The sequence below is a fragment of the Schistocerca piceifrons genome, chromosome 6, assembly GCF_021461385.2.
Source record: "Schistocerca piceifrons isolate TAMUIC-IGC-003096 chromosome 6, iqSchPice1.1, whole genome shotgun sequence".
NCBI lineage: Eukaryota > Metazoa > Arthropoda > Insecta > Orthoptera > Acrididae > Schistocerca > Schistocerca piceifrons.
This window is the reverse complement of record NC_060143.1, coordinates 356030537-356047793: the sequence shown is the minus strand read 5'-3', so window position 1 is coordinate 356047793 and position 17257 is coordinate 356030537. Positions and strand designations below refer to the sequence as shown.

Here is a 17257-nt window from a genome sequence, read left to right as displayed (position 1 = left end):
GCCCCAAGGTATGTACTTATGATTGAACATTTTATGTTATTTCGCACATGTCTCTTCCTAAGTAAATGATGAATGAGATGATGATCTGTCCTGCTTCTCACAGTCATAAGAATATTATTCCTACTGTCTTACAAAATGCTTTTAATGCTAGAATATTTTATCATAGCTGAATTCGTGTGCTTTCATATATAGGGATGTTCATAAATGAGATGATGAGTAAACACTGATTCAGAAGTCACTTTCTTTTAAATAGGAGAACACATCTTTGTTGAATGACGTAGAAAATTTTCATGAATATTCTTCAGTGGAAGGAGAGATCTGTTAAGAAATTAAATATTTTCAGTTCATAGATTAGATCAAGTCTACAAACAATGATTACTAAATTAAATGAAAATTAAAAAAATATGTCATACAACACAACAGAGTGTGCCATGCATGGAAACCAGAAGCCTGCAAATGAAGTTTGAGGTGGTGCCGATGTAAGACAGTAGACTCATTTTCAGGACTCCTGAGTTTAAAACTCTGTCCATCCATTCATATTAAGTTTACCACTTTTTCCCCAAATTCATTAAGGTGAATGCAAGGCAGGTTCCTTAGAAAAGGCTATTGCCAATTTCTCTCCATATCCTGTTCCATTTCAAGGTTATCATTCAGAAAGAATAATTTGAGACATTTGTTCTAGAAATAAGTGACAGTTAACTTCGTTTGAACTACTAAAAACTTTTTACAAAGTGATAGATTTATTTATTTTGCAAGTCTTTCATCTCCTGCAAGTGACATAAATAAAAATCCTGCAAAAATTTGTAAAACTGAAAAACCAATTAAAACAACTTAACTCACTACACTAAAACGTGACTGAGGAAAAGTATATGCAGTGTTATGGTTTGCTCACTTCCCTAGTTATGGCCAAAAATCTTTGGATGCTGGTCAGTGAAACTAATATAAAAGTACATTCTAAGCAAAGATCAACATTTTAGTTCAACACAACAGTTATTGTGAAGCAAATGCTGTGTTTCTGCCAAAGCTCGAGGATCGGTGACTGTTGTTTGTGACATTTGCTCAGCAGCTCAAATTATGTTACATCTTTAACCCATAGCTCATATATAGCACTAAACAACAAATGAAACATCTGACTTTGTGCATGTGTTTATTTCAGCCCTATTCAAGGGTGTCTGGATATTGTCCACTGCAGTACGACACCAGTATTGATAAAACTGTTAGTTCTTCAGCTTGCTGTATAGCTTTTACATAATAAGAACAAACCTCCTGTTTTGATGAAGCTGCTGCTATGTCCATCTGATCATTTACATTTCCCATACACATGATGATGTATGATTTCAACCTAGTTGGTGATGAAGGACACACCTTTTACATGTTATAATTTTCAAGTCTTCCTGATGTTATAAAATGAGAGATCATTTATAGGCTTCGTTCAGTTTGTTTTTATTGATTTGCATGAGACTTTGATCTCATAGTGTGAATGACAAATGAAGATGTTTTGATTTGCTGAGCAGCTGACCCAATAGTCTGAGGTTCAAAGTGGAATAAGAGATCAGTGATACTTTATCTTTCTTTGATGAATTTATACATGGAGCTTCAACAACATTTTCCATTAATATGTTACTACACATTCATGTGTAACGGGTTTACCATAGCCTAATATATGGCAGAATTTTGTGTTTTGTAGACTTACTTATGGTTTTGCAAAAATCAGTCTGTCATAAATGCATTTCATTTATAACACTAATGATTTTACACATAACACTCTTATTCTTTGTTTTATGTTCCACATATCCAGAAATACATTTTATGAGCAACAATTACAACAAATATTAAAGATAAAAAATAACATTGTTACAAAAAGAATATGTTCAGATATGTACAAATTCTTTAGAAAAATCTATGTCCATGAATCATCCAACAGATTCATAAAAATACATTGTAAAAAATAGAATCACTTTTCTGCACCTGGTGAACAGGTCAAGTGTCTGTACATATAAGAGTACAAACAACTGTTTAGTTTCACAGCCACAAGGAATTATTTATATCTGGTACAACATTTCAAACATCTGTATGTCCTTCTGATTCAATCCGAGTGGCAAACTGAGGACCCCAGTTTACGCACACACCAGTAGTCTGGCTTTCAGCACAAGAAACTGGAAAGATAAAAATTGTTCTCATTAATGGATTATTCATGTAGAAGGAATACAAAGAGCATTGGCAATCAAGAGTAAACTTAAAAGAGCCAAGTGAGCAATAGATGTAAAAATAAACAAGCTACAAATACTAAGTGTCGGTATCATATGTGAAACCTCAAATGGTATTTTGCTATTACATCAACGGAGGATGGAACAAGAAACATCTAAAGGAGCAAAATATGAAAACCTGAGATTACAGAGATGAGACATAAATTGTAGTAATGCAACAATGTTTGTACTAGGACGAAAATAAATTTTTCAGTTTGACATCTCTGTGGCAATGATATAAAAAAATTCCTTTTTTATCAATATTATGAGAAGGAAAGTTGGTACTCACCATACAGCAGAGATGCTGAGTCACAGATAGGTACAACAAAAAGATTTTCACACTTAAAGCTTTTGGCCAATGGCCTTTGTCAACAATTGACGCAAATGCAACTCACACACACGACTGCAGTCTCAGGCAACTGAAACCTGAATACACACTGCGTCTGTAATGATGGGAGTGGTAACTGGGAGGGGAAAGGAATAAGCTGGGGTGGGGAGGGAGAGGGATAGTATGGTGGGGATGGCGGATAGTGAAGTGCTGCGGGTTGGGCAGCGGGCAGGGGAGAGGTGGTGCGAAAGTAGCAGAAAAGGAGAGAAACAAATAAAAAAAAAAAAATAATAAAATCAAATAAAAAAAAAATAAAAAAAAAGACTGATTGTGGTGGTGGAATGACGGATGTGTAGTGCTGGAATGGGAGCAGGGAAGGGGGCTAGATGGGTGAGGACAGCAACTAATGAAGGTTGAGGCCAGGAGGGTTACAGGAGTGTAGGATGTATTGCAGGGGAAGTTCCCACCTGCGTAATTCAGAAAAGCTGGTGTTGGTGGGAAGGATCCATATGGCACAGGCTGTGAAGCAGTCATTGAAATGAAGGATATCATGTTTGGCAGTATTTTCAGCAACAGGGTGGTCCACTTGTTTCTTGGCCACAGTTTGTCGGTGACCATTCATCCAGACAGACAGCTTGTTGGTTGTCATGCCTACATAGAATGGGAGGATGTATGGGACGGGTCTTACACCTACATCTATTACCAGGGTATGGGCCATGTGGTACGGGATTGGGAGCAGGGGTTGTGTAAGGATGGACAAGTATATTGTGTCGGTTCAGTGGATGGTGGAATACCACTGTGGGAGGGGTGGGAAGGATAGTGGGCAGGACATTTCTCATTTCAGGGCATGACAAGAGGTAATCGAAACCCTAGTGGAGAATGTAATTCAGTTACTAGAGTCCTGGGTGTACTGAGTTATGAGGGGACTGCTTCTCTGTGGCCGGATGACGGGGCTTTGGGAGGTGGTGGGAGACGGGAAAGATAATGCATGGGAGGTTTGCTTTTGTACAAGGTTCGGAGGATAATTATGGTCAATGAAAGCTTCAGTGAGACACTAGGTATATTTTGAGAGGGACTGGTTGTCACTGCAGATGTGATGACCATGGGTCTCTAAGCTGTACGGAAGGGACCTCCTGGTACGGAATGGGTGGCAGGTGTTAAAGTGGCGGTATTGCTGGTTGAGTAGGACCAGGTGAAACAAATGGGGGTGAAGTTGTTGAGGTTCTGGAGGAATGTGGATAGGGTGTCCTCTCATTCAATCCAGATAGCAAAGATGTCATCAATGAATCTGCACCAGGTGAGGGGTTTAGGATTGTGTGTGTTTAGGAAGGATTCCTCTATATGGCCCATGAATAGGTTGGCATAGGATGTTGCAATGCGAGTGCCCATAGCCGTACCCCAGATTTGTTTGTAGGTAATGCCTTCAAAGGAGAAGTACTTGTGGATGAGGATATAGTTCATAGTGACTAGGAAGGAGGTTGTTGGTTTGGAATCCATCAGACATTGGGAAAGGTAGTGTTCAATAGTGGCAAGTCCATGGGCATTAGGAACGTTAGTGTACAGAGAGGTGGCATCAGTAGTGATGAGCAGAGCACAATGTGGTAAAGGGACAGGAACTGTGGAGAGTCGGTGGAGGTAATGTTTGGTATATTTTATATAGGAGGTTAGGTTCCGGGTAATAGGTTGAAGATGTTGGTCTACGAGAGCAGAGATTCTCTCAGTGGGGGCACTTCCCTGTACACTAACATTCCTAATGCCAATGGCCTTACCACTATTGAACACTAGCTTTCCCATCGCCCAACAGACCAAGGTGTTGACCTCCAAATATCCATATCAAACCTACTAACCACCAGCAATACCTCCACTTCGACAGCGGCCACCCATTTCATACAAAGAAGTCCTTTCAGTACAACCTAGCCATCCATGGTCGTCGCATCTGGAGTGATGAGCAGTCCAGTCTCGAAATATACCGAGGGTCTCACTGAAACCTTCACTGACCGTAATTAAAAACAAATCTCTCATGCCTTACCTTTCCAGTCTCCCACCACCTCCCAAAGCCCCACCATCCAGCTACAAAGGAGCAGTCCCCTCATAATTCACTACCACCCAGGACTCTAGCAACTGAATGACATTCTCCACCAGGGTTTCGATTACCTCTCGTCATGTCCTGAAATGAGATATGTCCTGCCCACTATCCTCCCCACCCCTCCCGCTGTGGTGTTCTGCCATCCACCGAACCTACACAATATACTCCATTCTTATACAACCCCTGCTCCCAATCCCTTACATCATGGCTCATACCCCTGTAATAGACATAGATGCAAGACCTGTCCCGTACATCCTCTCACCACCACCTACTCCAGTCCAGTCACCAACATCTATCCCATCAAAGGCAGGGCTACCTGCAAAACCAGTCATCTGGTCTACAAACTAAGCTGCAACCACTGTGCTGCATTCTATGTAGGCATGACAACCAACAAGCTGTCTGTCTGCATGAATGGCCATCGACAAACTGTGGCCAAGAAACAAGCAGATCACCCTGTTGCTGAGCACGGTGCAAAACATGCCATCCTTCATTTCAATGACTGCTTCACAGCCTGTGCCATATGGATCCTTCCCACCAACAGCAGCTTTTCTGAATTGCACAGGTGCTAACTTTTCCTGCAATACATCCTACATTCCCGTAACCCTCCTGGCCTCAACCCTCATTAGTCGCTGTCCTCATCTATCCAGCCCCTTCCCTACTTCCATTCCAGCATTACACAGTCATCATTCCACCACCACTCCCAGTCTATTTTATTTATTTTATTATATAATTTTTTAATTATTTCTCTATTTCTCTTCTTTTCTGCTACTTCCCCCCCCCCCCCACCTCCACCTCTCTCCTGCCCACCACCCAATCTGCAGTGCTTCACTGCCTGCCTTCCCCACCATACTATCCCTCCCCCTCTCCACCCCAGCCTCATCCTTTCCCCCACTCAGTCGCCACTCCCATCATGCACTGGTGCTGCAGCTCGCAGTGTGATTTCAGTTGCCTGAGACTGCAGTCTTGTGTGTGCGTATGTGTGTCTATTGTTGATAAAGGCCATTGGCCGAAAGCTTTAAGTGTGAAAATCTTTTTGTTGTGCCTATCTGCGACTCAGCATCTCTGCTATATGGTGAGTAGCAACTTTCCTTCTCATAATATTGTTACATTCCATCCTGGATTTTCCATTGTTTCGTTAAATTTCCTTTTTATGTTGATAGGAATTGTACAATAATGTAAGTCAGATATCAAAACTGTCCAAAGCAAAGTTTTATTTGAATTAATTTTTAAATAGTCTGTTGCTGTGTGTTTTGCTGAAATTAATCAACTGGTACATACTGCCATTGTAAAACAATCATTTTAATGCTATTTATTGCCAATGATATCCATCCACAGTTGGTGGATTTTGTTTCTTCCTGTTCAACAGTTCAAAATTTGTTGCTGATTCAAGCTTGGCCATTCCTCTGCTGAAGAAGCTGAAAGAACATCCCACAACATAATCCAGATGAAAAAAATAAAATTTTTTTCAGTGTATATGAAATGGGTCCATCACAGCACAAGAAAATGAAACTGTACTTGAAACACTGGGTGGAAGGGTCCTGTGAAATTCATTTCATATGCCAGACAGTTTTATTTTGGATGTAAAAAGGATTTTTCCGACAGATCACATTGCAAGGACTCAAACAGTAATAATAAATACCATGCATGTTTTTCGGACCAAATGGATGGAGAATATTTGAGAAGAAGTATGGATTGCAAAGGAAAACAGTGTCTTTAATTAGAACAATGCAACTTCTCATAAAATAGTTTTCCCAGTGTGATTGTGGTGAATATTAAGCACAAACTGCTGGATCATTAATCTAATTCACCTGTTTTTACATGCTTTGATTCCCATATCTAAAGAAATTGGTTGGAATACATTTTGAGTGCAGTGTAGAAGTTATGACAGCCAAAGATGGGTATTTTTGCGACTTTACATAATTGAAATTCATGAATGAAATATCATTACTCAGTGGAAAATCACTGAACAAAGCAAACTGACCTAATAGGGGGCAACATAAGAAATAAGTCCAGTTGTGACCAAAAAAATAAAATGGATCATTAATCCAAGTTACCTGTTTTTACACGCTCTGATTCCTACATCTAAAGAAATTGGTTGGAACACATTTTGAGTGCAGTGTAGAAGTTATGACAGCCAAAGATGGGTATTTTTGCAGACTTTACAGAACTGAAATTCATGAATGAAATATCATTACTCAGTGGAAAATCACTGAACAAAGCAAATTGACCTAATAGGGGGAAACATCAAAAATAAGTCCAGTTGAGACCAAAAAAATAAAATATTTCCTGGAAGGATAAGAAATTACCTCTTTGCTCTTGTAAAGGTAGGTAGGTGAAATAAGTATTTTGCAATATTTATATAACAATATATAATGTTTGTGACAGTTTTACGGAAACTAGAATGGAAAGGTAAAATGTAAAATATACACACAAAACTTTATATTGGCTTGTAGGTTTACGTTTTTGCATTGATTGCTGAAATTTTGGGCTACAGAGGGAATGGATAGTTCTAGGAAAGAGTATTTCACATTTGAATTCAAGCAGTCGTGTGCAGTTCATTTAGAACATTCATCAGTTACACAACAGATGCATTGTGAAGTAACCTCTTGCATCTTAACATTTTGAGTTACTTCCACACTGAATGTCTGTACAAAGAGACTACCTCAAACAAGCAGGGATTTTAATTCAAATTATAAAAATTAACATCTTGACAAATCCAAACAATGGAAATTCCAGGTTGCGACCTGTGGTAACATACTGTCACTATATGCTCCACCCAACTGCTTTCGCTCCCTCTGTCTTGTCATCTCGTCACAATTCACCTCCACTCACTCTCACTGTGCGCTCCTCTCTGCTGGCGCGTCCACTGGTCTTTTCCCCTTTGTTGCTCCTCTCTTTTCTGCTCCTCGTTTTTCCCTCGCCTCTCCCTTGCCCACAGCCTCCCAAAGCTGTGCCAGCCAGCCCTGTCCTGGCACCTCTAGCCCCTGCATGGTCTGCCAGGCAGTGCTGATTCCCCTTCTCCCACCTCCCACCCCTATCCTACTATCCTCCCCCACACTGTTCTGGATTGCTGCTTCTGTTCAATGTGTTTCTGTTCCAGTCTGGCCAGAGCAGTCAGGGGTAATAGTTATGTGTGTGTGAGGCATGCTTGCTTATGTGAATGTGTGTACCATTCTCTTTTCTGAAGAAGTCTCTAGCCAAATGCTCATTTGTAACAATCTTTTCATCATGCCTGTTTGCAACTCAATATGTCATCTTTACAGTGAGTAGTAATCTATCCTTTCATAATATCAGGCTTATCCTTTGAAAAAAAGGACATTATTTTTAAAAGTTTGTGATATATGGTTTATTTTTGTATGGGTATCTAAACACAAGGATCCACTGCATAAAACATAATGATTACAATGAGTGTTCTATGGTGACAAATGTAACTACAGAAAAATGGTACACTAACCTGATGCTGGGGATGAAATTGACGGTGCAGCAGATACTTCCCCCTCGTATGCATACACCTTACAGTCTTCTGCTGTATGTGCAATCAAATCTATATCAGCCTCTTTTTTGCATTTTTCTAATGTAGATGCTCTTCCTATTACAATGGATTCAAGGTGCACATCTGTAAATGCATGTACAATTTAAAACAATGAATACTGGTAGAAGTATATGTAATGTAAAATGGAACATACTGCAATGAATGAAGATTTATTAACAATAGTATTATAAACTCTCCCTCATGTATAAAGCATTTACACTCTTACAAATAAACTGCACAGCTTTAATGAACAGAAATATACATAATTGCAGCACTAGATGTAAAGATAAGTACCACATGTATACAGACAGAAACAAGTTAAGTGACAAAGCATCTAAAACAGCTAGATGTATATTCTATAACAAACTTCCTAGCAATATAAGGAACTTAAAAACATTGTCTGCTTTCAAACAAAAATTAAAATGGTCACCTGGTCTTAGCATGTTGTTACAGTGTAAAGGAGTTCTTAAATGTAAATGTAACAGTGTAAATTAGTTCTTAGATACAAGTGTACAAAATTCTTAAGTAAAAGATTCTTCTGCAGATTCCACATGAATAAAATTAAGATGATGTGCTGGTTACTGTATGTAAACACAATTGGGTATATTTTTCTTAACTGTGTCTGCTACTGCTTTGTGTAGGAATGTGTTTAATTTTTTTATACGATGTGAACTCTTAATCTCTCTTACACCTGAAAAATTGTGTACCATACATGCGTATCCTGATGTATCCAATTCCCCAAAGTGATTGAAGGATGAATAAATATATAAATGTTCCTTTCTTCTGAACCTGCCAATGAGAAACCATTTACTCAGCATATGACTATAGAAAAACGCATGTGCAGCCCCCCCCCCTCCCCTCCCCCCCCCCCCCCCTCTCTCTCTCTCTCTCTCTCTCTCTCTCTCTCTCTCTCTCTCTCTCTCTTTCGCTCTCTATTTTCACAGTGTCGATTCTCCTGTTGTCGCCACACACGTACCATCACCATCCAAAACAACAGTTACACAATAAGCAGATACCTATTGCTAACAGGGTTATGTAGCAACATTGTACTTGGTTTTTTCATGGTAAACAACTACAGTACAATATAGCAACAATTTTCAATAATGGCTATGTATAGAGATTTTCAAATATGTCGTAAGAACAATGCATGAAATACATTGTGCTTTATTCCTTTACACTGAATAGTACACACAGTCCCATTTTTCATCTAATAACCAGTATTTTAAATGAACTGATAGTGAAGTTATGCAAGCCAGCAATACTAACTCCTTTTATGGAATGTACTGAGTATAAAGTATGTCAGCTGTCAGATTTGAAGCTTTCCATTTTTTGGCAATAAGTGGATGGTACCACTGTCATCTGTCACATAAATCTGCTATGTTTCTGCAAAATCTTAATTCCTTCTGTAATGCAACACTGGGTTGGAGTTTATGCTCCTTTATGTCTCATTCCACCTCTATGCTACTTGTTGCTTAATAATCTGATTATTTATTCAAATAAGGAAAACACAGTGATATGAATTAGTAAATGCTTGTTTGGTAATTCTGTGTACGTAATTGGTCACACTGGTTGTTACAAGCTTGAATTATGGACAGAAGGTTGCATGAAGAGTCAAAGCATCTATATTACTATATGTCTGTTCCGAAACCTGGGGCACAGCACACTGTCACATTTGCAGGTTAATTATGTAATAGCTTCCAAGGGCAACAACAATTTTATTTTAATTATTTTGTGTAATTATTGACCATATTCAAAATTCTGCCATAATCCATGCATGAGGAGTTATAATATTATGTTAAAAATTTAACACACTAAGACAAAATTATAGTTAGAAATTGTCTGTTAGTCTCGAGGCAACATAATTGATGGCATGCTGATTCCCGGATTTTATTCATCCAGTATTTGAGAATTAGAGTACTTAGCAACTTCTAACAATCTTTAAAAATAATTTCACACCTTCTCAAAACAAAGTTTACTACATTTCCACTGTTCATGCAGTAAAAAGACCGCATCAGGTGTGACATTTTAATTGATTACTTCATCACTATCTATTTGCAACACAGTTTGCTTTTAAGCAGTAAGTGAGAAATTAAAATTATGCTTAAATTTTGTTGGAAGTCACTAAATGCTCTCATTACGAAATACTGGATGAATATAAGCTGGGTAATTTGAACTCCATTTTGAGCAAAAGCTAGCTTTCCACACATCTCAATGCTTATCTCCTGAACTGAGTATCGTGCAACAATATAATTTTGCAGGTCTATTCAGTGGAATATGTAGATACTGTCTACAATGTGTGTTACCATTACAGTTTGTAGTAAAGAAGTAATAAACTAAAATATCATGCATGATGTTGAAGTTTTACTGTGTCCCATGTCAAGCACTAGTTTTTCATGCATCTAAATGTTTTTGACTTCAAATCTCCTGAACTATATGTTATTCAATGATATAATTTTGTAAGTACATTCAGTGGTATATGGTATCTATCAAATTAAATAATTTTATCAATAATTGATTGTTTTTGTTGTTGTCTAATAAACCACATATAGATAGAATACCAGTACTGAAAGTGGTTAGGACAGTCAAAAAAATCAGTGACTGCTGAGAACTGTTGAACTACAGGACACTGGATGGACCACAAGCATGCAAGCTACTCACTAGTGTTTCCTCTTTTTGGGACAGTCTTATCAAAGAGGCAGTTTGCATTCACACAACAAAAAATTTAACTAACAAAGTCACTGGACACAACTTCAGCAAGGTGTGAAATCAGGAGCTAGTCATGCTAAAAACACAATGACTGTAGGAAATGTAACAAAACCATAAGAAATATATTATGTTGTGTCTTTAAATTTACCGGCCCTCTCAATGTGAATTTTCAGAATCTTCCAACCGATTACAAATGGTATACATATACCATTGCAAAAGATGACTGCTTATGACAGTGTTCTGAGAGTTTTCCCATAACAACCCTGTTGGGGTCTTACATCACCAAATAGGTCCATTGACTGAAGGTGATGAGCACTTGCTCTGTCCACAGAGACCATTAGTTTGGTGACAGCAGTTTTCAGAATAAAGACAATGCTGAGTAATTGTATGGAATGGCAGTGAACCACAATCTCTCATATGGCAAAATAAGTAAAATATATATACATTTTTTAATATTTTAGTCTTAGCTTTCAATGCCAGTATGGCCCATTCAAAGAATACAGTTCTAAACTGCAGAATGACAGAACACAATTCATGTTTTACTGGAAGTTAGTAATGTTTTTTACATCAAAAGGGAGGCAGACTACAGTTCAACATCCTGTGAAGATTAAGATCACTGCTAACTCAATTGAACAAGCTGTTTTTAAGGAATCATTGATATGAGGAAATTACAAGAAACCATGATGGTTGACTGGGTATTTGGATCCCATTCTTTTTAAATATTAATCTATGTACAACTCAATGCATCACAAGTGTAAAACATTCTTCAAGAACTAAACCTAAGCAATATAATACTATCAGCTGCCCAACTTTCCATGGTCTATGTTCATGGGAATTTTCTTTCAAAGAAATTCACAGTACTTCATTTACAGCTCTGTGCAGTTCTGCAGACTATGCAGTTCTGTGCAGTTGAGGGATGATTAACTGAAAAATGTTCTTATTTACTCTAAGTGTCTGTAATTCAGACCATTCAACAAATTTGCTTAGCATACAAAGCTCGAAACATCCAGGGCAACTTGTTTGGTGACTTCTGTGCAACACTAGGTCACAACAGTCAACGATGATGATAAGTGCAAACAACATACTGTGATGCACTGTATTATCCCCAGACACACATGCACAGCAGTTGAAGAGGAAGGACTAGTACTAATCGTAAAATTCCGTGGGATCCAGCAGGCTAACAAGCTAAAATGGGTCCTTCATAATGATAAATTAACCAGGAAGCTCAGTTCAGAATTTCTCATAGTGTTTAGTTTAAAAATGGGGTGCTAATTTATTTTGTATGATTTCACTCCCTGTTGTAGTTTGAAACTGTATTCCAGGACAATTTTGTTGAAGTATGAGGTGGTATCCGCAACTTCCAGAAATATATTAATTAAAATTATTACATCTTACCTAAATCTTACTCTGCTCTACCACCAACAAAATTGTTTCCTCAGGTGCAAATACATCAACATCAATGTTTCTACCACATTTTAAAATTCATTCTGGAAGTATTTTTTTTTTTTTTTAGCACCGCAGTCTCTATTAAAATAGCATCAAGCAATGTTTGTCTGTTAATTATGTTATGAGCTACTAAATAGAAGTGTGTCACTTATTTAGTTTTGTCAGTGTGCTTATGTAGTTTAATATTTGATTTCTTATGTGTTTGCCTATTTGCAAGGCATACACTTGCTTATATTAACCATATAGCTCAGAGTTATGCCTCCTTCAGCACTGGTTTTTTATTGTGAGCAGGGACTATAAATGCTGTGTTCAAATGTGAGCCGAGTTGGTGTCCCTCCGCTCACAGCTCCAGGCAGTGCTGGGAGGTGACTTTGCCCATGCAGCTTGAGACCATTGCGAATGAACATCACTGTGTGCAGCCAGTCATGGGGATCCAAGGGGTGTCTAGCATGGTCAACATGTCACCTAATCGTTCCATTGCTGTGGTTGGCCCAATTACTGCCTACATTTAGGTTAACCCCTCATCCAGGATCAAGTGGGAGGTCATTTCAAAGTGTGGCAGGAAGTGAAAGACTTGCTGGGTGACTAATCAAAAGACCTCTTTGGTTTGTCTGACAAACAGGTTTTGGGCACTATCTGTGGCTGATAAGAATCACGAACCAGTTGCAATTGCTTGCCTTGTTTCAGAGGAAGTGTCTCAGTCTGAAAGGTCTGGGCTTTCACAGATGCAGCTTCACTGTAAGGCATGTGGTGGAGCCTCTTGCAGATATGACTGCTAAGAAGGGAACAAATCCAGTGTGCACTCTGTGAGCACACTACAGGGAGTCAACCCACATGTGGAATGGGTCCTTCCAGACACTATAAAAAGCACAGTGTGCAGCCAGCTGCAGGTAGGTAGTGGCTCATGCAAGTATCAATGATGTGTGTTGCTTCAAATCAGAAGAGGTTCGCTCTGGCTTCTGACTGAAACTGAAGTGTTAAAAAAAACCAGATGAAGATGGAGCTCACCATCTGCAGTATTGTAGATAGGGCCAATTGCAAATCCTTGGTACAGAGCTGATTGGAGGGCCTGCATCAGAGGCTCAGGTGATGCTGTTACTGTGCAGGCTGCAGGTTCCTTGACTTCTGTCATAGGGAGGAGAGATATCGGGATCCATGATATCAGGATCATGGGTTCACTAAAACCAGAAGATTGCTACATTGACTGCAGGGGGTGTGTGGATCAGACTGTGTGGTTTTTTAGGTCAAATGGTCTAGAAAAAGTTCAAACAGGGGTACAGTTGCAAACGGAATGGCTCAAACCCAGGATGAGGGTGGGCCCAGAAAATGTCAGCATTATAGTTGTAAACTTGTAGCTGTGTTGGGAAAGAACCAGCTCTTCAAGCCCTCCTAGAAAACACTGAAGCAGAAATCATTTTAGGTAATGAAAACTGGCTACAGTTGGTGATAACTTCAACTGAAGTTTCTAACCAGGACTTCACAGTATACATAAAGGATTGACTGAATTCAGTTGAAGATGTGTGTTTGTTGCTTTACAAATTGTTTACCTTGTTGTGAAATTTAAGAGACTTCTTGCTGTGAGTTAATATGAGTAGAAGTTAAACAAATTAATGATGGGTTTCTTTTACCTCCAACCTTATCCCACTGTCCTCACTCACCAACTCCATATGATGTTGTTGCTGAAAGGTCCACTAAAAATTTAGGTCTCAATTTGAACAGATTCATAACTCATACGATTACAGTTGGCTGAGACTACAATTTACCCTCATTATGCTGGCAAAGATACATGTTTAAAGTTGATAGTTAACATAAAACATCAACTGAAATTGTACTATATGCTTTCTCAGAAACTGTTTTGAGCAATTAGTTCAGGGCCCTCCCAGGGGACACCACCTTGTAGTAGGCACCTTCACTGCCGGGCGGGAGGGTCTGTTTACTTCCTTGAAGTCAAGGAAGTCTAGCATAGCTACTGGAAGGGTCACCCTAAAGCCGGAATGGTCTTGACTGAGGAGCCAGACAAAGTGAATAGGGCACTAGAGGTGTAGTGCAGCCATCTTCACTAGATGGGTAAATCTAATACAAATCCTGGTCCCTCAGGTTGGGAGTTGGGCATGGGGCTAATAAACCCCATACGCAAAAAAAAGAAAAAAAAAAATTATGGAAATTCGACAGAAGCCTCAGAAACTGGATGGAAAACATATATCACGTCTCCAGCAAAGGAAACAGATAAAGGATCTGACAGTAGCATCATGGAATGTGAGGACAATGCTTCAGCCTGGAAAAATGAAAGAAATAACAAATTAAATTTTAAGATTTAAATATGATGATGTAGGGTTACAAGAAATGAGATGGCAAGGGAATGGGCAGATAGATAAACCTGAGTACTCAATGGTATATAGTGGAGCAGAAGAAAGATCAGGCCAACTTGAAAAACAGTTTATAATAACTAGGAAAGTTAGGAAAAGCCTACTAGAATTTGAACCCATAAATGAAAGGATGGGCAGATTCAGACTAAGAGGGAAATTTAGGAATATCAATAGTGAATGCACATGTGCCAACAGAGGAAAAAGGGGATATAATTAAGACTTGGAAAAAGTATAATGCGCAGTACCTAAATATGACCTGATGCTAGTAATAGGAGATTTTAATGCAAAAATAGGGAGGAATGAACGTCCATATGGAGTTTATGGAAGATATTCATTACATGAATAAAACAACGAGAATGGAGACTTACTATGCCAATTCATAGCAAGAAATAATATCGTTATTAAAAGTACATGCTTCCAATACAAAAGGATCCATCTAGGCACTTGGAAGTCTGCAGTCAATGGAGTAGTCAATCAGATTGACCATGTTTTAGTGATTGAATGCCACTCCATGTCAGTTATGGATGTATGGAGCTGCAGAGGATCAAACTGTGACTCAGACCACTTTGTGATAAAATCAGTCTTGAGAGAGAAACTGTCAATAACAAATAGCAACAGAATAGGAAAGATGATGAAATGGAATACAGACAAACTAAAAATCCCTGATGAAGTAAAAAAATATCAAGTAACACTAAGCAGAAAGTTGAGCAATGAAGAGACCGCAGTGGGAGTAAACGAACGGTGGAACAGGATTGAAAAAGCCATTAAAGATGCTGTAGAGGAAGTAATAGGAATAAGAAGTAACAGAAGAACCCAGAAATGGTTTGATGAGGATTGCAGGTCACCAATAGAGGGAAAGAACAGTGCAAGAACAAAAGTGCTACAGAGAGAAACCAGAAATAACGTGGAACAATATAGAGAATTACAGAGAAGAGCTAACAGGCTGTGCAAGAGAAAGAAAAGAGAGTGGACTAAGAAGAAACTTCAAGAACTAGAAGAGTTAAAGGAACAGAGTGAAATAAGAAAGTTCTGTCATGCTGTAGGCAAAATGAAGAATAGATTCCTGCCAAAAACAGTGGACTGATCCAGTAAATATGGGAAAATGATAAGGGAGGAAGAACAGATAGTGGGAAGATGGGCAGAATATTTCAAAGATACACTAAGCATCAGATTAGAAGATGAAGAGACAGCTGCACTGCAGGAAAGAGTGAAGCTGGAAGTAGACAATGATACCAATGACGCAAGAAACCCAATACTACAAAAAGTAGTGGCGAGGCTGTAATAAAGGAACTGCATACACTAATATCAGATATATGGGAAACAAAAACTATGCCAGACAACTGGAAAACTGGAATAATGATCCCCATTTATAAGAAAGGGGACAGAACAACATGTGAAAACTATAGAGGTATAACATTCCTATGCACAGCTTAAAAGATCTTCACAAGTATATTAAATGAAAGGATACAGAAGTGTGCAGAAGGCATTCTAGGGGAATATCAGTGTGGCTTTCAACCAGAGCGAGGAACAACTGATCAAATATTTGTGATAAGACAAATGATAGAAAAGTTCTATGAATATGGTATAGATCTGCATTTCCTATTCATCGACTTCAAACAAGCCTTTCACAGCATAAAGTGGCAAGAACTACACTCCTGGAAATTGAAATAAGAACACCGTGAATTCATTGTCCCAGGAAGGGGAAACTTTATTGACACATTCCTGGGGTCAGATACATCACATGATCACACTGACAGAACCACAGGCACATAGACACAGGCAACAGAGCATGCACAATGTCGGCACTAGTACAGTGTATATCCACCTTTCGCAGCAATGCAGGCTGCTATTCTCCCATGGAGACGATCGTAGAGATGCTGGATGTAGTCCTGTGGAACGGCTTGCCATGCCATTTCCACCTGGCGCCTCAGTTGGACCAGCGTTCGTGCTGGACGTGCAGACCGCGTGAGACGACGCTTCATCCAGTCCCAAACATGCTCAATGGGGGACAGATCCGGAGATCTTGCTGGCCAGGGTAGTTGACTTACACCTTCTAGAGCACGTTGGGTGGCACGGGATACATGCGGACGTGCATTGTCCTGTTGGAACAGCAAGTTCCCTTGCCGGTCTAGGAATGGTAGAACGATGGGTTCGATGACGGTTTGGATGTACCGTGCACTATTCAGTGTCCCCTCGATGATCACCAGTGGTGTACGGCCAGTGTAGGAGATCGCTCCCCACACCATGATGCCGGGTGTTGGCCCTGTGTGCCTCGGTCGTATGCAGTCCTGATTGTGGCGCTCACCTGCACGGCGCCAAACACGCATACGACCATCATTGGCACCAAGGCAGAAGCGACTCTCATCGCTGAAGACGACACGTCTCCATTCGTCCCTCCATTCACGCCTGTCGCGACACCACTGGAGGCGGGCTGCACGATGTTGGGGCGTGAGCGGAAGACGGCCTAACGGTGTGCGGGACCGTAGCCCAGCTTCATGGAGACGGTTGCGAATGGTCCTCGCCGATACCCCAGGAGCAACAGTGTCC

The 17257-nt window shown here is 39.5% G+C and overlaps 1 protein-coding gene across 1 annotated transcript in view; it reads right to left on the bottom strand.

Moving 5' to 3' along the window:
* Positions 1–1949: 1949 nt before the first annotated feature.
* The window catches only part of LOC124803096 (putative neural-cadherin 2), a 61641-nt gene continuing 46333 nt past the window's right edge, over positions 1950–17257 (bottom strand). The window contains exons 6-7 of the mRNA XM_047264251.1: positions 8115–8276; positions 1950–2156 (exon numbers count right to left, since the gene is read on the bottom strand). Coding sequence (XP_047120207.1) covers positions 2062–2156; positions 8115–8276 — 257 coding nt within the window. The 3' untranslated portion in view covers positions 1950–2061. The remainder of the gene's footprint in view (positions 2157–8114; positions 8277–17257) is intronic.